This window comes from Pholcus phalangioides, unplaced genomic scaffold, assembly GCF_987345545.1.
Source record: "Pholcus phalangioides strain wild (caught in Gottingen) unplaced genomic scaffold, Ppha-v1.0 ptg000014l_1, whole genome shotgun sequence".
Classification (NCBI taxonomy): domain Eukaryota; kingdom Metazoa; phylum Arthropoda; class Arachnida; order Araneae; family Pholcidae; genus Pholcus; species Pholcus phalangioides.
The window spans coordinates 24095457-24121377 of record NW_028301607.1 but is presented as its reverse complement, the minus strand read 5'-3'; the positions used below and the strand labels follow the sequence as shown (position 1 = coordinate 24121377).

Sequence of the window (25921 nt, the reverse complement as noted above, 5' to 3'; positions counted from 1 at the left end):
CAACTGGCTTTGCGCTTTGTTGATTGTCATGGCAAAAGTTAAATGAATCGGGAACTGTAATCGCTTGAAAGTGAATTTCATTTCTTCAGTGATAATTGGGATAAGTGGAATGTGAACGTGTCTTCTCCTCCGGAACATCCAGTTAGAATCGTTGCTTCAATGATGTAAGTGTGCAATTTCTTCACGCAGAGTCTGTTGCCATTGCAGAGTATCGGTGTCTCCAAATTTCTTAAAATCATTTTAGGTGCTCCGACTTTGAAGGTCAAGTTGTGTGGTGGCACACCCGTAATATACAAAGAGTTTAGAAATTCTGCAGGATGCAGAACTGTCTGCGCCGTGTCTGTGACAGTGTCAACCGATTTGTAAGATGTGGAGTCTCCGGGAATAATTTTTAGGATTTTTTCGTTGATCTTGTTCACACTGTCATTTTTCGGTGCCATTCTCTCACAAAGCCATTCATGGTTTCGGTGATTTTGTTGAATGTTTGGGAAGACTTTGTCTGCAAGTTCTTGAACTGAATTTAACAACTGGCAAGATTCATTTGGGAACGTAATCAGTCCAGCGCTTGGGTCTACGGGAATTCTTCCATTGCCAAGTTTGATCAACTGATGTGAAAATGATAGCAGTGCTGAGTCATTTTGCAGTTGAACTCACATGTTGGTGGATAATGATAACTTTTTAACTTCGTACCAGAGTGTTAACTTTGTGCCAGAGTTTTTTAAATTGAAACTATACCTATACGATGGGCGGTTGAACTCGCATGTTGGTGGATAATGATAATTTTTTAGCTTCGTGCCAGAGTGTTGATGTCCTAACAAACTCGAGGCGACCAACGATAGACAGAACCTTCACTTCCAACCCATCTCACTAATGGCAGTAAATTGCAATGTAGCGATATGGACAGAGTTGGTGTTTGGTGAAGTAGAGTGCTGATGATTTGAGGCAAGCATTGAGTTCATCAGCTGGCGTAGAACATTTTTATTCCCTGTTTTATCGTCGTAGTAGTTGTTCTCTGTTGTTAGTGACGTCAGATGTCCAGCTTCTGCAGCGAATATTATTCAAACTCCTTTTAAGCACTTTTTAAATTGAAACTATACCTCAACGATGGGTGGTTGATGAGATAAAGGCAGCATTAGCACTTACAGGACACCCTGTATACATGCAAGCAAAAATATCTGGCGCTTCCAGGGTTTTCTTCAATTACTGGGAGTATTGGAAAAGAGCCAAACCATTATAAAGGAATAAACTATAATGATGGCAGCGTTAAAGATGTGACAAACCATTGTAAAGACATATACACGTCTGAAACGCATTGTTGGGAACCACGGTAACCAAAGTAAACGTTCCGAAAGTAATTGTTGAGGCCCCAAAACCATTGTTGCCAGGCAGTTTTTCGCCCATTTCGGGCATTTGCCCAGCTCTGACGAACTTTTAAAGTAGCCTACGGTTCAATCCCGGACCTGTTTGGTATATATGCAAAATCTGGCGACGATCGGTCTAAAACTGTAGATTTGTATAAAGAGCATACATACATACATACATACTTTCACATTTATATATAAGATAATCATTAATATTAAAAAAAAATTATTTACAGATGTTATGAGCAACTGAATTTGCTGCAGAAATTTTGGTCACAACTTAAAGTCCACAAAGCTTTACAAGTAATTTCTAAAACCAATTGGGATCAAAAAAGTAATTGGGAAAACCAATGATACTGGCAATAATGATACATTTTTACATTTGATAATTGATAGAAATTACTATAGTAGTTAATAGAAATTACTGTATAGTTAGTTATGTTTTCATATAGTAGTATGGTCAAATAAGTTATGTGGAATATTTTTTGGGCCAAAAATTATAAAAAGCTGAATTTGTACAATGTATTGCAAACTCATGCTTGAATTTAATCATAACAAAAGTTTACTTTTATATTAAAACTAAAGTTTGTTCTTCTACTCAAAAAATATTTTAAAAAAAACCAGAAAAATATTGAAAATGACTTTGATAAAGATAAAAATATAATATTACTTACTGAGCATTCTCTTGATAAGAAATGTACATCAATAACAGTAATGTTAGCTGAGCTGCTGATAATTTAAATGCTTCATTGTTTGAAACTTCAAAATCACACTTTTGTGAAAGTATTGGCATACAATTTTCAAGACTATCTGTTCAAAAAAAAGTATGCATATTTATTTTAAAACTGATATGCATCTAATACATAAGCTACAAGGACTTCAAACAAGAACAATGGGGGGGGGGGGAGTCTAATATGTATGTTTAAATTATTTTATAAAGTGTGTAAAATGAAAAAAAAAAATTTACAGATATGTCTAGAAGCAATAGGTCCCAGATCATCAAATCAGTCCCTTTCATAATGTTAAGTTTTTATACAACTGAAATTTTCCACAGTGCATTTTATTAGTCAACCAAATTTTTCTCATCAATGAATCATTTTATTGTATAATTCAAATATGAAATTTGCACCTTTATGCTATGAATTAATTTATCATTAAAATATTTTTTCGGCTCAGCTACTGAATATACTTCAATATTCAATGGTATGACATTTAATACAATATGTTAAAAATTCATCATGAAATTTCAATACAAAGTCATACCATCAAGTTGGCCTATGCCTTTCCCAACAGTTTCGAAGTAAGAACTTTCAACAAATTCTTCCTTCTGCAGAATACTCCACAGCATGAATTTGATCGTCGAATTACAAGCTTCTTTAAAATCATTGAAGTCACAGTTGTTGCTGAAAATAAGAATAGACATATTGAAGCTGTTTATTACCGAAGGATCTATACATAAAAGAGTAGAACTATATAATTGAAAATAAAGTTTGAGAAACGTCTCATGAAAATTTATACTCAACGTTTATTAAAGAAGGTATATTCTCATTTTTATTTTCTGATTTTATTAAATTTTTATTTACATTGCTCACAATCACTATTAGCAGAAAAATCACTATAATATCAAACCTTTACTTGCCATTAAAAATTATTATATTATGAATGCAAGTATTCACTTACTTTCTACAACTTAATTTCACTGTTCTTTTACATTATCAGAGAGAATTGGGATGTGGAAATCTTAAAAAAATATTTAGATTAACTTACTTCTCAAATGCCAGTATTTGGGCACTTTTTATTTCCAAGAACTTCCTCAATTGGCCACACTGTATCAGTTTTTTTGTGAGACAATAAAGATGATAGTTGTCTTTCCAATGGAGTTCATATATTTCAGCAAGGCAGGAAATAAGGCAAACGCAAGATACTTTTCCAAAAACAGTGTTGTACCGCATTCCCTTTAAGAAAATATGATTTAAAAAATATAATGATTGTAGTTGCAATCATTACTCATAATCAAACAGCAAAAAAAAGAGAAATATTCTTATTTCATAGAACACAAAAATGCTTCTGAAAAACTTGAAATTGAAGAGATTATAATTAATATTCTTATATATATGTACATTAAGAATAGGATTCAGCAATTGTCATTGGTTCAAAGATTTTATGTGATAGTGTATAGTTAAAATTGTGCTTTTATCTACTCTTCTGATCAGTTGTACTCAACATCTGAATTTTTAATGTCTTGAATTCTTAGTTAAAATTTAATTTCAACTTGAAGAATGCACAGAAAGTTTTTAATTTATATATAACTTACTTATTCACTTGTACACAAAATTACCACTTTGTACAAAAAATGGAACTAGACATTTTTCTAATGGAAGAGATATTGATTGGAATTCTGGGCTCAACATTCATTGAAAGGTTGTTGGAAAAAATTAACAAAAGAAATGATATATTTTGTGCCACACAAGCATTATCTTACTAATATGAATGGTAGAAATGTATTGTCTAAGGCTATTAATGCCATAACCATGAATTCTTTTGTTGCTGACTCCCCAGAAAGCTTGGAACCACTCGTGGTGATCAAATTATCATTTTTATCAAGGTCAGGGCATGAGAAAACATCCTCTGTAGTCACAGGATCATCTAAAAACTCTTTACACAGCCTAAATACAGAAAAAAGTTGAAAAAAATTAGAGGAAACTATAAACTGAACGGACTTGTTTCATGCAAAATGTGAGAGCAACAAATGTGAAAAAAGTATCAGTGACATAAAAAATATATAACTGATTTCATCACAAAGTTTGTTTTCACTAGGGGACATTCAAGTATTCAAGTATTACTTCAGCGTCGATGGGGGGGGGGGGATGTTTCAATTTGCTGACTTTTGATGGCAAGAGGGTTTGGATGTTGGAGGATGCTTACGTCATCAACTCTGCCTTACAAAAAAATGAAATATTCTTAATAGCATCTTACTCTGTGCACCAAAAATGAGAAAAACCTTTCACCCGTTTGAGGGTAGCTGAACTAATTCCTCTTATTGATAAGTCCTATATAGAGCCCCCTTTGGTAATCTCTAAATATTCCGTGAATCCTTCAAGTGATCAGGCAATGTGTCTGGGCCGCTTAAGTGGTCTGGAACTGTGACATGCATCACTGAAGTCATCCATAATTATCAGGGTTTAAGCTGGATAAAAAATTCCTTTCGCAAGAAAGCGAAAATGGGGGAAAAAGCTTTAGCAAAATGCTACAATTCTAATGTAATGATTGATGGTTGGATGTCTACTCGTTTCGTACCTCCTATACTCATTTTTGCGAAAGTGGCTACAACTTCTTTCGCATTCTACGATTTTCTTTCACATTTTGCGAAAAATGTGACCGTAGCTTAAACTATGATAATAATGCCGCAGATCACTTAAGTAATCTGGGAATGTGCCATGGCTAACTTCAGTTATGTAGAACCACACTGGGGGGCCGCTTAAGTGCTCTAAAACGGTGCCACATGTCACTCAAGGGATGACAAAAAATTAGTCAGTTTGCATGTCACACGATGGATGGATGAATATCCATAATGAACCAATTGTGTGTGTGTTATCAAACAGTGCGGCAAAGTTATCCATGTTGATACTATTGACACATCTGGCTCATCTCACACATACTGGAAATTATTTAGAAAATTCTGTTTTTTATTTAGTTAAATCAACAGAAGAAAACTTCAAATGTAAAATATCAAGTTTTGTTACAGACAATAACAGCAAATATAGTTTCTTCCAGAAAGACTCTGCATGAAGAGCTTGGCTTTTTGGGACTTACATATGAGTGCAGTGTGCAAATATTTTTAAATAGTCATTATTTTTATAAATTAAAATTTCTGTAATTGTATATTCTAAGAAAATATAGATTAATGACTAGCGTGTTAGTAATATGCACATTTAAATATATATTTGGTTTAAAAAAATCAACAACCCTGGCCACCGGCCTATTTGAGTGATCTGAAAATGTACCATGGGCTGCTTAAATGCTCTGAAAGTGTGCCATATGTCACTAAAGAAATCTGTAAAAGTGATACTTAGTTCATTTTTACAAAATTAGGTTTGAGAGGACATCAGATAACCCCCAGGGTCACATTTGGTCCACCGACCAAGGGTTTACCATATATGGCTTAGAGTGGGGGTCGCAATGATTTTCTTAAAAAGGCCTCCCCCGCGTATGTCTCTGATCCCACCAAAGGTAGGGACAGAGCTGACAAAATTTTGCTGACAAGGGTGGGGGGGGTCAAAAATTCCAAAAAATTGGCTGATGTAGTACTTGAATGTCCCCCAGATTAAGTGAAAGTCAGATTTACGTTAATTACTAGCAGGGTTGGTAAAAAAACCGGTTTTTTTGAAAAAAACCAAAAAACCGGGTTTTTTTGGTTTAAACCAGGTTTTTTTGGTTTAAACTGGTTTTTTTGTTTTAAATAGTATCAACATTAAAAACAATGAAATTTCTGAAAAATCATTCCCACTTCCAATAATTAACTAAAATAAAATGTTTATTAATGTAATTAACACTATTCCCATGCTAATTAAATCAATAAATATTTATTACATTTTAACAAAAACCAACTTTTGCAATTTAATTATTTTTTGCTTAACTCAATGGATTACTGTGTGTTTGAAAATTCTTTTAATGTTATTATTAACCATATAGTATATAAAGGTTTTTCTCCAGTTACTTTCAGGAAACTTAATTAGGAAGCTATTTTGCAAAAAGTAATAAAAATTAGGTGAATATAATGTATTTAATGAAGCATAAATAATGCAGATTAATTAGCAATGATTTACGATATACAGGGTGATTATAACTAAGGTTCTGATTTCAAAACACTGTAAAAAAGAACGATTGTCAGAATGACTTGCAAATTGACATGAATATTCCTGAAAAAATTCAATTTTATTTGATAAAGGGTAAAAAATACTTAAAAATGTAAAATTAATGACATCATCCAACACGTGGGAAATTTGCTTGCAGAATGGAAACGATAGCCAGTCATGGCAAAATGATACCTTAATTATAGCATTCACGATTTCATAATTCATGGAAACATCACAAAAAATGAAGTAATTGAACAAATAACTACAACTTACTTAAAAAATGTTAAATATGTTGTCCACCGCGTGTTCTGGCTATGAGGTTGAAAGCACAAAAATTCTTGTTCGACAACAGAATCGGAGTATGCCATGGTCATAATGTGGATGTGCTTGCAATTCAGCTTTATTAAACCAAGCGCGCGCCCTTTCCCATCCCATTAATATTCCTGAGGAACTTCTAACATATAGGGAATGTGCTGGAGATTGCAATTCACCAAAGTTTGCAATCTGACCACTGTTTATAGCATTTTGAGGTACCCCCACAGCCAGAAGTTGCAAGGGTTAAGGTGCATCCTGTCAAAATGGGTCTTCAGCAGCTGCTTTGCTGGTATTGCAATGTACATCTTGATAGAAGTTCTATCCACCCACTGATGCTGTGGAAGTGCTGAAATGATGTGGTTGCACAAAATAGATTATACTGCGGGCCAAATACAGCATCATCTACTTGCACATTTTGTACTTTTTTCTTTTGCAAAAGAAACTTCCATTGCTTCAGGAGTATCCATGCAAATTTTCAAATCATTCTGATCAGTACTTATTGTATAGTTTTGGAATCAAAACTTAAATCATAATCACCTTGTATATAGCTGATTATTTTTCATAAATCTGTTATTACTATACAGTAGAACCTTGATTAACTGGGCTTAACAATGTGTGTGTGAAAGTATAAAAAAAACGATTGAATATATATATATTCAATATTCTGCCCACTTTTATGAGACTTTTTGAAAAAAACCACTTATAAAATCTTATGCATTTAAAGATATACCATCAGAATGTACCCCAAGGATATAAAATGTGGTAAAAATGAAACCTTTTGCTAATAATGAACCATTATGATATTTTTCAAGGGAAAAAAATGATATTTAGGCAGCTTTTATTTGATTTTTTGAAAAAAACCAAAGTGGTTTTTTTAAAAACACCACTTGGTTAAAACCAAGGTTTAAACCATGGTTTAAACCAAACAACCCTGATACTAGACTAAATATGTTAATGACCAGAATATTGCCCTCACATCATTTGGGCAGGCACTTTTGCGAGAACTTTTTGAGATTAGGGAATAAATTTACAAGTAAATTTTTAATGAAAATTTTCAAAAAAATAGGGGAAGCTACAGCTTTATCAGCCTTTCCTTTATGGGTGTGGGGGGGGGGGGCATGATTTAGAATGGGTACAATAATTGCAATTTCATACCTTAAAACAGCTTTAACTACCCTAAGACCACAATCTATTATCTGTCCTTCAACTGGAACTTTCCCAGAGACTAATCTCTTCTCTGTTTGTTTGGCAAGTTGATCATTTATATTAGTAGGAAGGAACCTTTTAGCTGCTTCTATTGCCAAACCAAAAATGGATACTATTTCATGCAAGGGGACAGGCCAAGGTAAACAGTCTTTCCTAGAATGAAATTGGTCATGATAAAAAACATGTACAGAATAGTTTCCAGCATACTCTATAACAGTGGTTTTTAAATGTTATTGGGTTGCACCTCATGTTAACTTCAATTCATATTCTTCCACCCCCTCCAATAGTTAATATAGCATGAAATGCAATCAAATCCTGTTATAACGAACTCCAAGAGACCAGAGAAATCACTTCACTATAACAAAATTTTGTTAAAAAGGAATTCCATGTTTTTGCATTGTTCCTATTAAACTTATCCGGGGAATTAGAAAAGTGTTCATTAAAATGAGATTTTTTGCTGAAACGGTATTCGTTAAAATGGGACTCGACTGTTTTACCTAACTAGCACCTTTGAAATTGCTTTTTCATGCACCCCCTGCTTAAAAACCATTGTTCTAGTACAACATGACTATATCAGTTCTCATATATTCAAGTTGCAAAAACAAATCAAATAGATGCTACTGTGTGAAAATTATAAATTATTTTTTAAACACGAGTAAGAAATGATTTATTTACTGTTCACAAATGAAAGGTTTTCCCCACCAAGACATACAAAAGATTTAAAATAACTAAAAAATTAGAACTTTCTGTAGATAACTTCTCAATTACTCCTGATAGGTCAAAAACTGATATCAAACAACCATCTTAACATTCTTCTTTTTCTCTCTGCATACAGTAATATAAGAAATGAAGCCTTCCCCCCTCCTCATTGATATTTTGATACACCCGATGATCACTATAATGATATCTTTTGTTCCATGGAAAACGGACATTATATTGGGAGGTCGTTACGTTGAATATTTTCAAAAAAATCATAAAATTTAGCTTCTTTGCTTTTTCCAACTATTGAAATTTCCCTTCTTGTTATCAACTATGTATAGAAGGAAACCTCATCTCTTCTACTTTTATAATTGAATCACGGTTTTTAATTATAGTGAACTACATACTCTTTGGAATATTCAGTGATTCAGTTATTTTGGATTTCAACATCAATTTCTAGTCAACTTCTGCCAAGGCTTTTAATCTGAGATCCTCCACATTAGTCGGCATGTGCCAAACTCGATGGACACCAGATTTTTGAATGTTAGTTCTGGTCCGTTCCCGGCATGCCGGGAACAGTGAGATTTAATAAGAGAGTTTCACAGTATACATTCAGCAATTTCAATGGATTTTTATAAATACAAATACAAGGCCACAATAGGCAAAATATCCAATGAGGTGGTTGAAAAAAGTACCCATAACAAATATGGATGCCATGTATTTTTAAAATACAACAACCCAATTAAAAGTGCAATTATGAAAAATAAAAACTATATATACATGATAAATTATAATACACTGCCCATAAAAATATTTATGGTTGTCCTATCTAAGTAATAGCTTCTCGATTTACCCCAATATATTTATTGTATTTCTTTTTAAGTGTGTCAATTATATTCGAATTCACTACACCCGGGCGGTAAGCTATTCCATTAATTCAAAACCCTCTTCGAGAAAAATTCCCTGCGAAACCACAACCTTGAGTTGTCCATTACCAATCGTCGATACTGGTGTTCCCCTGTCAAAGCAGCAGATCAACAGCATGTTAGTAATTCATGGTCCATACTATCCATCCCGTGAAAAATTTCAAAAACTTCTATCATGTTCCACTGACACCTGCATTCTACAAATGTAAGCATATTGAAAAAATCAACTCTCTCTCTTCAAAGCTAAAGCCTTGTGTACCAACTAGAGCACGCATAGTTCTTCTCTGCACCCTCTCAACCAAGACTACATCCCTCTGCAAGTAAGGTCTCCAAATCATTATGGCATGAAGAGCCAGGACAGAAAAGAATTTTTAATAAATCTATTTAACTCTATAATGCCCAGATCGCCCGAAGTCGGCCGAGTAGGTTAATGCCCATAACCGCCTCAAGTCGGCCCAGCTAGGGGGTATGGGTATGTTTTGGTGGGCTTTTGTCACCTATGGGGAAGGAGATGACAGCTCTTGTTAGAGGCGGGAACGGAAAAGACAACTGCAACGCCCTATCAATGGGATTTTAAAAGCTGATGTACTAGAATGTTCCTTGAGAATGCACTAAGGCTTCAATTGATTTTACAAAGAGATAATACTGTGAGGAAAGGGTTCCATTTTCAGTATATAGACAAATTATCTCCCAAAATTCCATTGAAATGAAAGGGTGAACATCAATGCAAAGGGTGGCATGAATAGAAACTCATGGAGAAAGGGTGGGTAGAGGGAAAGTGGCCGAAATTTGGACGAGTCCACTTCCAACACAAAAAACTTGGTATTTTCACGACCCTCCCAGGTTTTCTATCTGGGCGTTAAAGAGTTAAGAGTCATCCAGAATTTGTGTTGTGAATTTTCTGGCATGCTGCTATCCTTCAATGCTTTCTGGTATGACAGTTAATGTGTGGGAATACTGTAAAAATATAGCTCTCCGTTTATTTAGGATTGAATTATTTTCTGAATAAAAACATAGGTTCATTTACCTGAAAATTCTACCATTGAAAAATTAATTAAAATTGCAAAAACTCAACCGTGTGGGAAGTAGGAGTGAGCCACCATGTGAAAAATAAAATAGGATGGTAAGCAGGTGTGGGAGGACATCACCATCATCCAGTTAACTCTTGCTTTGATATGACTTGCCCTGTTTGTGGTGAGGGCGCTACTTAACTACAGGGTTTTCCGTACAAGTGACAACACTTTATCTTTTCTTCTCCAAGCATTAAAGGTCAAGGTCAAACACACTCAACAATGGATTTTGTCCATAAAAAAAAAATGGGAGGCTGAGATGAGTTTGGTCATTGAAATTGAAATGGATTGAATGATATTTAAAAGTCATTATATTGGATACAAAATAACATAGCAGAAATAGGAAAAAATTGGGACCTGTCATAATGGCCATTGTAATGGGAGGATCGTTATAATGAGCATTGACTGCATATCTTCATTTTCAATAAAATCTGTGAACAACCTTTGAAATATAAGTGTTCGAGCAATGCTACTGATTTTATCTGATCTCTTGAGGATCTTTCTCAAATCAGTTCACGATGACATTATTTAAACGAGACCATTTTATAAAACAGATAAATGATTTCTTATTATTCATTTGATATTACTATAACTTGTTCTTAGCACATGCCACTAAATACTAATTTTATAATTTATAAAATTTTGTTCCTGTTGCACTGTTTTCTGAATTGCATATGTGATTTCATTTTTTTTTATCTTATTTGTACTCGTAATGAATACAGGCCTATGATGTGATCACTGTTTTTCCCAAGCTCAAAAAATAATTTAACTACATAATGCTTTTATCTGTTTGATTATGCATGGTGCATAGCTAACACATGGCAGCACAAGTTACCAGCAAACTTCTGATCCTAGAGGCATACTGTCAATTAGAAAAAGTATCTGAATTTAACTGAGAGTTAGTAGCATATAAACCTGATATAAGTCATTTATATTGCAAGTGGTTATATACAGGGGCGTCGGAAGTGTTTCGAACCTGTGGGTGCCCGTCTGGAGATTTATTAAGGAAATTTCGATTTTTGAATAAATTCTGTGGGTGCTCGGACCCGTTCTACAAACTTCCGTGGGGGCTCGAGCACCCACAGCACCCCCGGCTCCGACACCACTGGTTATATAATCATTAAAATAGAAAAAAAGTAACTTTTAATACAGACACAGTGTGCTCAAAAACCCGATTGGAGAGTTGTTGCCCTGTCTCTTTGGAGTCCAAGGAAAAATTCCATGTTTTTAAGAGCAATATTCACTGAAATATTTGAATTTAAAAATATCAGAGAGAATTTGGTGGGAGGGGGTGGGGGTGGGGGAGAAGAAAACTGTTTTCTGTCAGTTTCTGCTGTTTTTTCCTAACTTTTCTCATCATCATCATCATTCTATGGTGCCCCATGTGGGTGGGAAGAGCTTAGGCAATTTTGCTCTGACACCAAGTAGTATAACATGAATTGTGGATCATGTAGATGTGAAGTAGCAGCATACTGCGGAGATTTCCCAGAGGTTTGCAACAGCATTGGGTATGGAAGGTATGGTAACTGTTACCATTTTGTTGAACCCTTGTACATGGGATATTATAGTACAACTGCAACCAATAAAGGCCATATCAAAAAAATGAGGAGGCTGCTCCCAACTTTTCTCAATTTTTAATTAAAAGATTTCGGTAGATATTGCACTTAAAAACGTGGAATTTTTTGTTGGAATGAGGAGAGACAGGGCAACAACTTTATAATTGGGTTTTTGAGCACAGGGTGTCTGTATAAAAAGTTTTTTTTAATTTTAACAACTATACAACCCCTTGCAACTCTAATAAAGAAACTAATAAAACCACAGAATCAATGGTTTGCCAGTAATTTCAATGTCAAGTGTTAGCTATCCATCTATGAACAAATAAAATTACCTTCATTTCTCTGGATGACCACACCCTATATCATAAGTACATATAAAAACTGCACAAAAGGAAATTTAAGTCTCAATATATTTCACAAAATTTTGTAATTTGAATCATGCGCATTAAAATCACCCTTGAAACTAGTTTAGAAATATTTTACTCCCCTATTCAGTTCCCACACAAAAGCTATTTCACAAGTGGACTACTTGACAATTTTAGTTAATAACTCTGTGAGGATTTCATTGTTAAATTGACAAATTATGATGCGTGTGTATGTATTTTTATCATGCTCTATGCACAAGCTTCCACTCAGGAAATTATTTCGATCTCCTTCCTCTGCAAAAACAGAAAAGACTGTATTGTCCTTAATCAAGAGATTACATACCTCAAAAATACAGAGAGGAAATCCAGTAGCACTGGTATTATGGTAGGTACGCTAACTTTGAATGACATATTCAGTAAAAAAATTGTTTTGTCAAAAACTGCATCTTTTGCTGAACCACAATTTTTTTCTCTGAAAATAGATCATTAAAAATTTAGATAGATAGTAATACAAAGCAATCATAAAAAAAATTTCTTCATGTTTTGAGAATTCACCAGAAAATATTATTAGGCACTAAAAAATTTTTTCCAAATATAATAACTTTTTTTATCTTCTAAATTTTAAAAATATTTTAATGTTTTTTACATCATTATTTCACTGATACAGCAATACTTTGGCTAAAGAACACCTCAGCTTACAAATTTTTCAGCTAATGAAGATTTTTTTGCCTCGGCTAATGAATATTTTCATTGATATGTATGCACATGCTAATATAAAACAGTCACATCTTAAACTAAATTTTAGCACCAATCATCTCATAGAATTACTGTCTGCCGAGCCCGATTAATTCATGTTCATCTCAAAAAAATTTTCCCAGATGTACCTTTAATTCTCTTTCTGAGAGTTTTTGAACTGTTTCATGTAAAATGAAAGATTCAGCTAATAGAAAATGCACGAAAAAGAAACAGGAGCCTATGTTTAGGGAACATGTCCATTCAGTGCAAGGCTTTTAGCATCAAACTGGACAGTCTGGAGACATTCTAGAAGCTTTTAATATCTACATCTATGACACAGAAATGAGCTGGACAAATTGAAAATGGATGGGGACACCTTCGAACTGATCTGGGTTGTGGCAACAACAGCTTTGGTAGACTAAAGCTGGTGTGGTTGTGTACATTAGTGTAAAATAAAAAAAATCTTCAGTATCTCTCATCTTCCTAAAGATTCTCATTTATCCAATTTTTAATATGTTCATATTAGCCTTCAGTCAATTTTTTTATAGCGCTACTTGATGTGTTAAAAGCTTATCTTCAAATTTTGATCCATTTCTGAAATGGATAACACTGCAATTTGATTGCAGAGAAGTTTTTATCATATCCACAATAATTCATAAATTACATAAATTTTTAAAGAACAATTTCAGAATAACATCAATGTTCTCAGGTACACTGTTTAATATCTCTCACCTAGCAAAAAAATTCCTCAATAAAATCAAAGCCACAGAAGATAGGCTCCAGTTCTTCTCTCCAATCAAGAAACTGGCACATCTAATAACTGCTTCCATGCCTATAGCAAAAACAATTTTTTTTCAAATAAGGGTAAAAAAAGTAAACAATGATTCAAAAACAATTTCAAAATTCAATGAATGTATTTGTACATACTTTTTCCAAGAAACATATTAATTTCCCAAATTATTTTAAAAATCATGTAGTCAACTTGTGTTATTGCAATTGTAGATTATGATAATTTAATAATTTATTGTTAATTTATTATTTAATAATTTACTGTAGTTAAAAAAATATTAGAATAATAAACTTTTAATTGATTCAAAATAAATTTATACCATATATGGCATGACATTTGATGAAAAACTTTGTATGTTCAGCAAAATGATAAATACACTTGAGAGCATTCCTGAAACAGAAAGATGAAGAGATGATATATAATAATGGATATAAAATACTATTTTTTTTTCTAAAGAATTAAAAATCTATAGACAGCAATTCAGTACGTTCTACCACTGTGCAATCATGGATTCGGATTGTAGGGATCTAGGATCAAACCTAAGAGATAGCACAGTAATGGTTGGCTGAAGTTAGTTTTCTGTGGTTTTCAAACTTTGAGGAAGGAACGAAAGTTGACCTCCCATTTAAAAGCCTCTCCACAGAGTGCAATCAGGCCCATAACATAAAAAAATTCACATACAACACAACAGTAGGGTTACCAGACATTCTTCTTTGGGAGGATATGTCCTTATTTTTCATGTCATTTCAAGCTTCCTGCTACATTTTAGAAAATTCACTAGTAGGTCCTCATTTTCAGGTTTCTGTGATTTTTTTTCTGGATAATTTTTTTTTTCTGCTCTGAGAGAAACATATATCTCTTCATTAACATGGGCTTTTCCACACATGTTTGCACACTTTCAGCAATCACCATCAAAATTTGCAGGATACAAGATGAATACACAAGAAGAGAGAGAATATACAATGTCTAAGTTGCAATAAGGGCAGCAGATACAGTACTATTCTAACCATGGCCTAGCTTGCTCAAGGACAATGTTTCTCAACCTTTTGAAACCTGAAGCCCAGTTAGTTTCTTTTTGTGAGTTGATGGCCTGGTCATATGCACAACTAATGGGTGGGGGAAAAATGGTGAATCATTCACAGATTGATTTGATAGCTGTCAGTGTCCGGTGGTTGAGAAAGACTGCTCTAGAATATGAAAAAGACAGTCCAAAAAACAGCTCTGAAAGATGAAAACCACAACGTCCATTTTAAGAATACCATTGTTTGCTCACTAATATATAATGAGGTGTACTGAAGGAAGAAAGGGTGCGAGACGTTACTTCTTCCATTCAGAAACAAAGAAAACAGGATGCAAACAACACCCAATGCTGATTCATAGTGACGACATCTGTTGTGAAAATTAGGAAAAGTGGCATTAAAAATGGTGAGTGTACAGGTGTCCTTCTTTCTGTTTTCGAATCTGGTAACCCTACACAATATACAAAATAACCTGCTGTGTGTTGTTGCTTCCAGATTTGGAAGACAAATGACAACACTATCTGAACACATAACAAACATTCTTCAGAAACAAACTTCATGTTAGGTATAGAACACATGCTAGTGTGTTCAATTCTAGCATGTACCAATTCGTAAGAAGTTGTTCAGAAGAATATTCACGTGGTGCATGTGTAGTTTAGTAGTACAGTTCACAGTAAGAGATGCAAAATTAATGTTATTTGCAAAATTAATTAAACACGAACACCTTACATGTAATGCAAATAATACAACACTATAAAGCAAATACAGTAATCTTTCGCTATATTGTGCATGCCAAAAGCCTTAAAACCAAATTTTAGGTCTCAAAGTTTGTTATAACAAAATTTAACTACCTATCTGTCTTTTTGTTATAGCTTCTGAATAAGAAGGTATATTGCACTTACTCGATAAGAACATTACTTTCTGAGATAAGCAGTTCAAACAGCATTTCTGAAAGACAGAAATAGATGGCAAGGATTAAATTTGTAGGAAACAAATTTCACTGTCACAAAATTATAAAATGTATTGTTTAACCAGTCAAGTGGTTATGACGGCGTTTGCAGTCGCTGCCACACGTAATGTTGGTGCCTACGACGGCATTTGTCGACGCACAGACTTTTTTCAGTCTTTTTTCACCAGTCAAGTGGTTAAGACGGCATTTGCCGTCACTGATATACGTAATGGTGTTGCCTACGGCGGCATTTGCAGACACAAAGACTTTTCTGTCTTTTTCACAGATATGACAAAATAATTTGTCATACATGTGCTGCCATCTCTGTACAGCCATCCTTCTACTTTATTATCTCATCACTAGATGGAGTTGACAATTATATTTCAAGGTCTGAGATTATTATTACTATTATCTTTGTCATGTTTTGCAAAGCTGCATCCCCATCATTTTTTTTTTCCAATTCCCTTACGAAGATGCATCTGTTTTATTACTCATATATCTTTTAGCAAAGGTTCAACTACTATGGTTCCACATAAATTCATCAACAGCATTTCTTTTAGTCACAGGACATTATAACCGCCCCTCCCCAATTTTGGGGTGTCATATTATGTCTCGACACAGTCGAGCTATAAAAAATATTTTAATATTTCAAACCTCCAAGAAAAGGCAAAAAAAAGGGAAAAGCGCGCACATTTTCAAAAAAAAAGTGGGCACTGCGGGTAACGCTCGGAGAAATTAATTGGACAGTTGACTGGTTAAAGGAGATTTTTTAAAATTTAATAAAATTAAATCTAAACATTTAACATCCATAAATGTATGTTTTATATTTTTGAAATGTTCAATGTTTTGGTTCTGTGCTTTGTTTTAACATTGTGTAAAAGTGAAACTCTAAAGCCCCTTCATTACAAAGATATTCTTCTATCATACACATACTTGTCATAAAAATGTACAAATATTAAAAAAATAAATTTACCGGGAATATCGCTTTCAAGGAATGCAATAATATCATTTTCATTGCATACTGATAAGGCCTGGTTGATGCATTGCACCATTCGAACTTGGAGCAATAAGTCGTCTTTATAAAATAGAATTCTCTTTGACACCACAGTGATGTTAGCATTTTCACCACTAAGTTCAAAGGCTGTCGATATATTACAAGGATTGGCCAATAGTTCACGAAACAGATCTAAATAAAGACAGATATCATCAGTTCTTGTTTCTCAATAAATAATTTCATGACATGCTTTATAAATCAAAAGTAAATTAACTACAAATTTAACTAAAAATTTTTAAGTATTTTCAACAAATCCATTTGTCTTCCATGTGGATCTAAATGTGTAAAAATACCGCATCTATCAGTTGTCAAAGGTCACATTCTCCTGGTGACAAAAACTTACCACCAAAAAACCTGTTTTATATGGCTATACTCTATTAGCAATGAAAAATATTAAAAATGAATGCTTTCTTTTCTTTCAAACAGACGCAGCAGCTCAGAAATTTACTAGTAAAGAGTGTGCTGTATAGAAAAATGCATGAGTATACACAAAAAAAGATAGCTTCAAAAAAGTGATAGAAGGTCAAAAAAGAAACTGTTACAGGACTAGTCTGCATATGTGTCCAGGTGGTGAGAAGAACTATTTCTGTATGAACATTCAAACTTTGTTTGCTTCCATTTCTCTAACAATATGCTGCATTTGTGGTTAATAGTAATGTTAGTGTAATTCTTGTAAGTGAAATAAATTCAATGCTCACCTGAGAGCTCCGCGGCTTCCCTGAGCTGTTTAACAAAGAATTTTTTGAAAACCCTTTGTTAGAATCACCACTCTGTGGCATTCCTGACAAAAGTTGGAGGCAAACAGTTTGAAAACACCAGCCCTAGGGTGTGTCAAATTTTTTTTTTTGAGTGATGCTAGTCATTTTAAAGACAAAATTATATGACTATAATTGTAGGGCAGGCTGTGGTTTCCAGTCAGTGTATTATTATATACTTTCAGAACAGGGTAAGTCAATCCAACAACCAAATAATAGACAAATTGTTAAGCTGAATGAAAAATAAAGAAAATTAATATTGAATAAAGCAATAAGAGTGTAAGAGAAAAAAAAAACTGTGTTTAGAGGATTGAATTTTCCATCAAAGTGGTTTATTATGATAAAGCAGTTGTCATATGAGCAAAATGTTAATGAATCCTATCCTTGAATTCCCAAAAACATACTATAACAGAGTTCTATTACGCATCTTTATTAAAATGTGATGATGGATTTTAGACTAATTAAGATAGCTGTTTATCGTGCAATGTTGTTGGCATTAAGATATAATAAAATAATTAATCAGAATATGTAATTTATGTTAGGTTTGAGAATGATTTTAAAGTCTGATACCTAGAGCAATGACGAGAACTTCCTTAGTGCTCGAACCTTTTAGAGCATTCAGCACACCTCTCAAAACATATGCATCCACAAAGTTGAAAGATACAGTTTCATTTATGGAACTAGGCTTGTACAAGTTCTTCAATAGAAGTAGAATAGACTGCTTTACTGATTCAACAGGGTAAGTCAATCCAACAGCCAAATAATAGATGAATTCATCAGCTGAATGAAAAAATAAAGAAATTAATATTGAATAAAACAATAAGAGCCTGGAAGAAAATATAAGAAATGGGTGTTTAGAAGGGAGAATTATCTATCAAAAAGAAAATTGAAAATATTTGATTTCAAACAAACTGACAAATTATGCTTGCAAAAAAAGGAATGTTTTAAATAAAAAAAGTATAATGTTTAAAAAAAAATTTCAAAGGAGACAACAATGAAGAATCAAAACCACACTCCGGACGGTTTCAACCTGTACAAGTAAAGTGATGTGACCATAATATTCCCAATTTTACAGTTCACACTTTGATATTTTTTTCATGACCATATATTATCAGATAAAATACAGGACAAACTGAAAAAAGTTGCCAACTACAAAGTAAGCAAAGTCGACAATCATCATTAAACTTATTATTTTTGAAATGTTGCCGACAAAGCCGCAACTAGATGCAATCGTGCATTTTGGCCCCCCCCTTTGTAATGTTGAAGGAGAGGTTTGAGAATGAAATTAGCACCCCCTCCCTCTGATCAAGCGCCCTGTACACGAGAGCCGCCTGTCCGCCCCCCCCCCCAGTTGCGGCCCTTTTTGCCGATGGTGGTAAAAAGAAGACTAAAATTAAGCGCAGTGAGTTGTTTAGAATAGTCTAAACAAAAGAAAGAAAAAGTTGGGGCTTCCAAAAACAGTAGAAAATATGAATTTTTTTCAATAAAATATGGATCATATGGCCACTTTTTAAATCATATTCCGCAAAATCACCCCCTGACAAAAATCTCAGTTGTCTTATTGTGTTCAGAGCTGATCTTGAACAGTAAAACAGAGCAGTGCAATCCGTCTCAACGCATGTAATAGGTGCGGGGAGCGGGGGTCTCAGGTGCCGGAATGAAGGGGGGGGGGTCATCATTCTTTTTGGATCACACATGTGATATTTCCCTCTTTTAGTACCCCGTCATAAATTATGAATTGTTTGTTCGAACAATTCCATTGGCAATTTTTGATGAAATCTAATGTGTGAATGAATGTGATTTTCAATAGATACTATAAGAATTTCTTTTCTTTTACCTCCAGTCAATATTATGACTGGTTCAGTTTCTCAAGAAATACGTTTTGTTATTTTGCTGTTTTTTGTCATTTTTCTTTTAGTTTTTAAGGCATTTTTTTCGAGTTTTTGGACCATTTTGTATGGTCATTTTTTCGGATTGTTTAGGTCAAGAACATCCGGGCCTTGCTAATGACTTTCGTCATTCACGGCCTGATGCCCACCCACGGTCGAACAGTAAACCTGTATATGAAATTACTTTAAAAAAAAAAAAGGAGAAATATTTATTCAAATGATGATGAAGAATTTTCAGGAATAGCCTTACTTACCAGCACTTTGTTTGAAATTTTCACAAACTGGAGAAAATATTTCAAAAATTTGACCAATGATCTGCAGCTTTACTAAACTCTGCTGGTAATTTCTTTCTTCTTGAGTCTGAAATATAAATGAAAAATAATTGCGTACTGCATTAAGTAGTATTTGGGTAAATTTGTGTGTGATTATCGTTAAAATGAAAGAAATTTAAATAATTTCAACATCATATTCATGGAATAGGCGAGAGTACACGTATGAAAGAAAAATCGCACATTTACGTTCCTATATTCCATTTTTTTCTTTCTCTTAAACCATGGGTTCTCAAAACTTTTTCCACCCGCGGCGCCTCTTTCCCGTATTATGCTTATCCGCAAGCTTCGCCGGCTCTCCAGAGCTGTTTAACAAAGAATATTTCCGGAAACCCTTTGCCAGGGTCACCACTCCACTTCGCCCCTGAAAAAGATTGGAGGCACATCAGGGAGCCGCGGCGCACAGTTTGAAAACCCTGTCTTAAACCAAGAACAACTCCAGTCTTACCATGAGCAATTTACTACCGACTTGGTAGTGAACTGGCGCAAAAACTCACTCGGTTACCGAATGGTTGTATGTGTGTGTAATGTCAAAATGCAAGTCTAACAAATCTCACAGTCTAAATGCAGTCTAATGCGTCCAACAATCTAAATGCGTCTCTAGTGTTGTAGTGTACGAAACTTCAGTGCTGCCCTCTGTATTTCAAATTGTGAGTGAAGTGTAATGATTGAATTTTTGTACCTTTGTATGTCTGTTGCTCTCTATGGAGAGACTTTTCAACTGGGAGATCAGCTTGCATTCGTGCCTCGAAGTTAGGGAACCACAGAAACCAACTTCAGCTGATCATCATTGTGTCTCCTGTGGAAATTGAATCTGGATCCTCGTAGTACGAGTCTATCACGGTGCCCCCACAGCGGCGGGAAGATTAGCTGCTAACTTTCTCATCGTTCGTGCAATTTTTTATTTCCAAAATCTATTTATTTGATTGCGTTGGCGAAAGGAATCTGTCTTATCTACAACCTCAAATTCAGTACGTTTTGTCACTTTAAGTGTCATAAATTTGTATTGCAAATCCATTTTCAGGATTAAAATTATCACAATCAAATTCGAGGATCAATGTTTTCATTTGTGAATTTTCTAATTAACTTTTCAAAGTCCCATAATGGTGGTGTGTATTGTTCCGCTTACCCCTCCATGAAATATTAATAAATTTCCATTTGAACAGAGATGATGATGATATTATTCGCATCTATTTACTGTGTATTTTATATTTTTGCATTTATGTTTTTGCTTTCATGGGGCCTAATTGCTGTCAATTAGCGTTCAAGCACCCGAGCGGTGTTTTGCCAAAAAGTCAGGCAAACATTTCAAGCAGAGAAATCATTGTTCATTGTTTAGATAGAGAAGAGTTCAGATCTAAGAAAGAAGTAGATATCTTCATACGAGTGTCGCATTGAGTGTGGAAGTAGGACAAAAGCTTGTTAATTTAGAGCATGGTCCAATTCTCTTTCTGAGAAAGGGCCAACGCATGCACAAGCTCAGGTGTTCACCCCTTTGGATCCTTCGAACTTAATTGGGGTTTCACGATGACTTTGCTTATCAACACCCTGAAATAATTTAAATAAAACTGGAAAGTTTCTTTTTAATCATTTAGATTTAATGAGTCCATTCGCAGTTATTCATTTTTCCCATAATCTTGTGAAGAATGTAAATGATGTACGCATGCCCCCTACATCCTCGAGCAGGGCCCCCTAGGCTATGATATTTTTTGCGGGCCCCCGACCACGCTTTCACGGGCCCCTTTATGATGAATTTATAGCGTGAGAAAGCGAAAAAATGGTGAAAATCGTCCTGGGCCCCAGGGCTGGAGCCTTGCCAGCCCACCCCTCGTGGGGGCCATGGATGTACTTATTTACACAAACATAGAACTAAAAATATTTTGTGGTTTATAGCATCACATTTTCTTAATTAAAAACAATTTTGGCTAGCTCGATTACATTACTATCCAAACTGAAATTACTCGCATTCGTTAAAGAAAATTAAACAGTCACGTTCTTGGAGAAGTGGAGGGGGAGAAAAAAAGAGGGCCTTGACAAGAGAATTCGAAAAATTTCAGTCCTTTGAATTATAAAGAGCCTAGAACTATCAAGATGCCATTGTATTTTGAGAAAACAATTTTCTGGACCGACCGTTTTGGGGAAGCAAGTCATAGGACGGCTAAAGGTTCTAAGTTGTCGTCTGACGTCAATAAAAACGGTTTTTGAGGTCATAAAATGTCTCGAACTAGACGTGATACAAATGGTCATTTTGTCGATTTTGAAGACGTCAAAAATGCGTCTGAAAAATGACCATTTGCAAATAGTCCGACTTTCAGAAGAGAAATGGCACTATTTCAAGAGATATTTAAAAAAAAATGCGTCCGTATTCGGCTGACTATATTTCCTTGATTGAAATACGGGGAATTATCTCTTGTAAGGTTAGAGAGGCTGTTTCAATAGACGTCAAAACCAGCAACGGGACGGCCAGAAAAACTAGAACTGTCCCGGGAAATATGGGACGTATGGTCACTTTAGTCTGTAGATATCTCTCGCCGTGCCTTTACTGATCGCGCTATCGTAGCAGTATCATTGGGTGCTATTTTATGTAGACTTCACAAGTAGAGCGCAAATGCGAGCCGATATCCCCATTCAAAAGTCTCGCCACAGAGATCAACAGGCCTACAACGATACAATTATTTAATCATTACACTTCACTCATAATTATAAAAACTGGTAGCAGATGGCAGCACTACACATAACAAGCATTACACAGAAACAAACTTCACGTCAGGTTTCACTACATGCACACGCACATTCCAACACATACCATCGTTAGAGGTTCCGAAGAGAAATATGGATGAGGTGCATGTGTGGTTCAGTTGTAATAGACTTCACAACTATTGATTAGTTTCATTAAATATTAATTTCCGTTTAGTTTAAACTAAAACGCCTGTTGGCCGCTGTGGTGGTCGAGTGGTTATAGTGACGGACTCGCGATGCGAGGATCCGGGTTCGAACCCCACAGTGGTGGTCGGCTGAAGTTGGTTTTCTGTGGTTCCCAACTTCAAGGCGCAAATGCGAGCCGATCTCCCCTTTAAAAAGTCTCGCCACAGAGAGCAACAGTCCTACAACGATAAATCATTCAATAATAACGTCATATTTGACGTCAGACGACTACTTGAGGTAGAATGATTAGGAAAAAAATATGTTTCTTCCACAATGCGACCAAAACTTTTTACGGTTAGAAAGTGAGGACGCTCGAAATACTCTATTTAACTGTGTCTGGAGATGGAAAGCAGATAAAGTGCAAATGATTTCTTATAATGATGTAATTAATAAGTGTTCGAAGATTCAGAATCGTTATTTGCAGAAAGCTGGATTTCCAAAAGCAGTTCTAATCATTCAGACAAAAATATAGCAAATATTTTTATGCTAAGAATGGAATACCTTTGACCTATGAAAATTAATGAAAATACAAAATGATTGGCGCTTTCTTTTGATTTTTATCCCTTTTTTAAGCTTTCTTTCTGCATCTTCACTTGCATATGTAAGTTTTTTTTTTTTTTTTGAAATATAGTTTGTGTACTATACTAGCATAAAATTCAGTTGATTATACTGCGTAACATCGAGAGTACTACCGTTTCTGCAGCGATAGCATTCACTATTAGCAAATCAATAACATAAAAGGGATGCAAATAAAAAAGAAAAATCATTTCGTATGGGTTCTGCTGTCTCAAGGAATGGAAGTTCATTCATTGACGAGAATGACCCAGTCACAGGTTCCTAAAACTGGAAGGTGTCCAGGAAAAAAAAAAAAGATTTAACATTGGACGGGCCATGGTGGTAAGATAGAGAGAGATAGATCTCTTTGCTAACGCGGAATAGGGTCAGAAAGGAATAAGAAGATAGATGATAAGAAGAACACTATGCTTAGTCGAGGAGAGATGTTCTATTCTCGTGAATCGTCAGATGTGCTGATTTGAAAAAAGCTCAAAATCCGAGGAGTTTCGCCCACTTGATCGCATTCTGCGCAAGGCTCAGATCCAATAGTAATAGCTGTGTTCTTGTCCCTCTCCTCTCACCTCCATCGTGCTCACGAATCAGCAGCGAAAGACCCCCCCCCCCCATAAAAAAAATAAAAGTTCGTTTCGTTTCTTTAACAGGCTCTTTGTACGGAACATTCTACCACGAATGTAGATCTGTTTTTAGAAAGCAGAATATGGGTGAATGCTGTAACCTCCGGTGCATTGTGCGCTCGTGTGTATGAATGTTTTTCTCCTTCTGTAATTCGTCTGGTATGAAAGAAACTTGGATACCTGTAACTGAAGATACAGGTTGAGGTTGCGGAGATTTTTTTTACCACCGAAAATTTTCTGTAATGAGAAGACGACACTCGAGTCTTCTCTAGTCGTCACTACTAGAGTTCGTAACATATGCTTAGTAGTCGTACTAGCTCCATTGATAATTCTGCGCCAATGAGACTTGTAAAAAAAGATTTACTTCATGACATTTTGTTAATCGAAGGTGTGTGTGTATGGAGTTCTGGTAGTATTTGAATAAGATACATGTATGAAGATGCGGGGGGGGGGGGGGCAATGTACCCCCGCTAGTGTCAATGATGAAGTCGACTGATCTAATGTAAATGAATAGAAAAAAATTTACATCATCATCATCGCCCCTTCCTACTCCTAGCCTCCTTTCAAGTCTATCTCCACCTATGACAAGATACACTAGAAATACATATTGGCACCGACATAATTTCCCATTTTACGCGAATCCTCAAAACCTTTTATAAAACCCATAAAGAAAACTGTAAATAAGGGATCCACAGTTCTTAACGTTACTTATTCATCAATTACATCAAATTTGGATGGATAGGCAAGTTTTCACATAACGTAGATTCTTCTTGCACAACACGAAAATTCAGGCATCTGTCATTTTCACTTCAAAACATGAGAAACAGATGGTAGTACCATTAGAACACGGAACACGCACAACGCTGACAGCATCAATTCGTTAGGGCCACACATATACTCAGAAAACACGTTTAAGCATGTACCGATTCCACAAAGGAATGTTTACGAGGCATGTACGGTGTAGTAGTTGTAGGATCGTCGTTACCGGGAAAAAAATACGTCATACAGTCCAAGCCGCTTAATGACATCACATTGGGACTCAGGGTTTCTGATAACTAGAGCCCGGATTATATGCAAATGCATATGCGCATATGCATTTGCATATTTTGGCTTTTTCCAGCATTTATGCATATAAATGCATAAAATCAAAGAATTTTCAGAATAAGTGCATATTTGTGAAGGTTTATTGAAGCTCAATCACTTTTTCATAGTTTTCCAAATGAATATTGCTCATATTTTCATAACATCGGGTTTTTTTTCCCGCAGGTAGGATTTTTTTCAAATATGAATTGTTTCAGCGTTAGCGTCAAAAATGCTCAATTCTTTTAGAAATAGTCTGGCAATTCTTTCTTACTGTTATTTTCGTTACTGAACCGCCACGACTAAATAGAAATTGAAAATGCTCTAATAAAAAATATATAGAAGTTATTTGCATATGCAATATATTCAGGATTTTTCAAATACAAACACAAAGGACACAACAAGTAAATTGCCTAAACGAGGTGGCGGAAAAAATATATCCATAAAAGATATGGATGTGTGTAAAGATAGTATATATTTTTTCATTTTTAAATGCATATTTCGGCATTAAGTGCATATTTTGCCACTTTTTAAGTGCATATAATTCGTACTCTACTGATAACCATACCCGAAAAAAATGTCCTGTTCGCAAGTACGGTGACATACATCTTGTTTAGTCAAACGGGATGCATGGTATGCTGGTGTATGGTAAAACGGGACAACTGTTTTTCTTTCCCACATAATTGATTGATTGCAAACTGCTTTCAATCGTTTCCATTTTTTTTATTCTATTCTAAAGCGGAACCTCTTTTTTTTTTTTTTTAAAAAGCTAAAATCCTGCATTTTATTATGCAGCCATTGTGAGGCGTTAGAATGAAACTCCCTAATGTTTATCACAAATTAGTTTTTTTA

General features: G+C 34.8%; 1 protein-coding gene across 1 annotated transcript in view; it reads right to left on the bottom strand.

The window, feature by feature from the left end:
* Window positions 1-25921, bottom strand: part of LOC149078306 (meiosis inhibitor protein 1-like) — a 65720-nt gene that overhangs the window by 21382 nt on the left and 18417 nt on the right. Inside the window, exons 4-15 of the mRNA XM_089241432.1 lie at window positions 19800-19905; window positions 18227-18436; window positions 16821-17033; window positions 15801-15846; window positions 14199-14269; window positions 13822-13921; window positions 12698-12826; window positions 7688-7891; window positions 3844-4027; window positions 3129-3316; window positions 2625-2764; window positions 2036-2171 (exon numbers count right to left, since the gene is read on the bottom strand). Of these exons, the coding sequence (XP_089097558.1) occupies window positions 2036-2171; window positions 2625-2764; window positions 3129-3316; window positions 3844-4027; window positions 7688-7891; window positions 12698-12826; window positions 13822-13921; window positions 14199-14269; window positions 15801-15846; window positions 16821-17033; window positions 18227-18436; window positions 19800-19905 (1727 nt within the window). The remainder of the gene's footprint in view (window positions 1-2035; window positions 2172-2624; window positions 2765-3128; window positions 3317-3843; window positions 4028-7687; window positions 7892-12697; window positions 12827-13821; window positions 13922-14198; window positions 14270-15800; window positions 15847-16820; window positions 17034-18226; window positions 18437-19799; window positions 19906-25921) is intronic.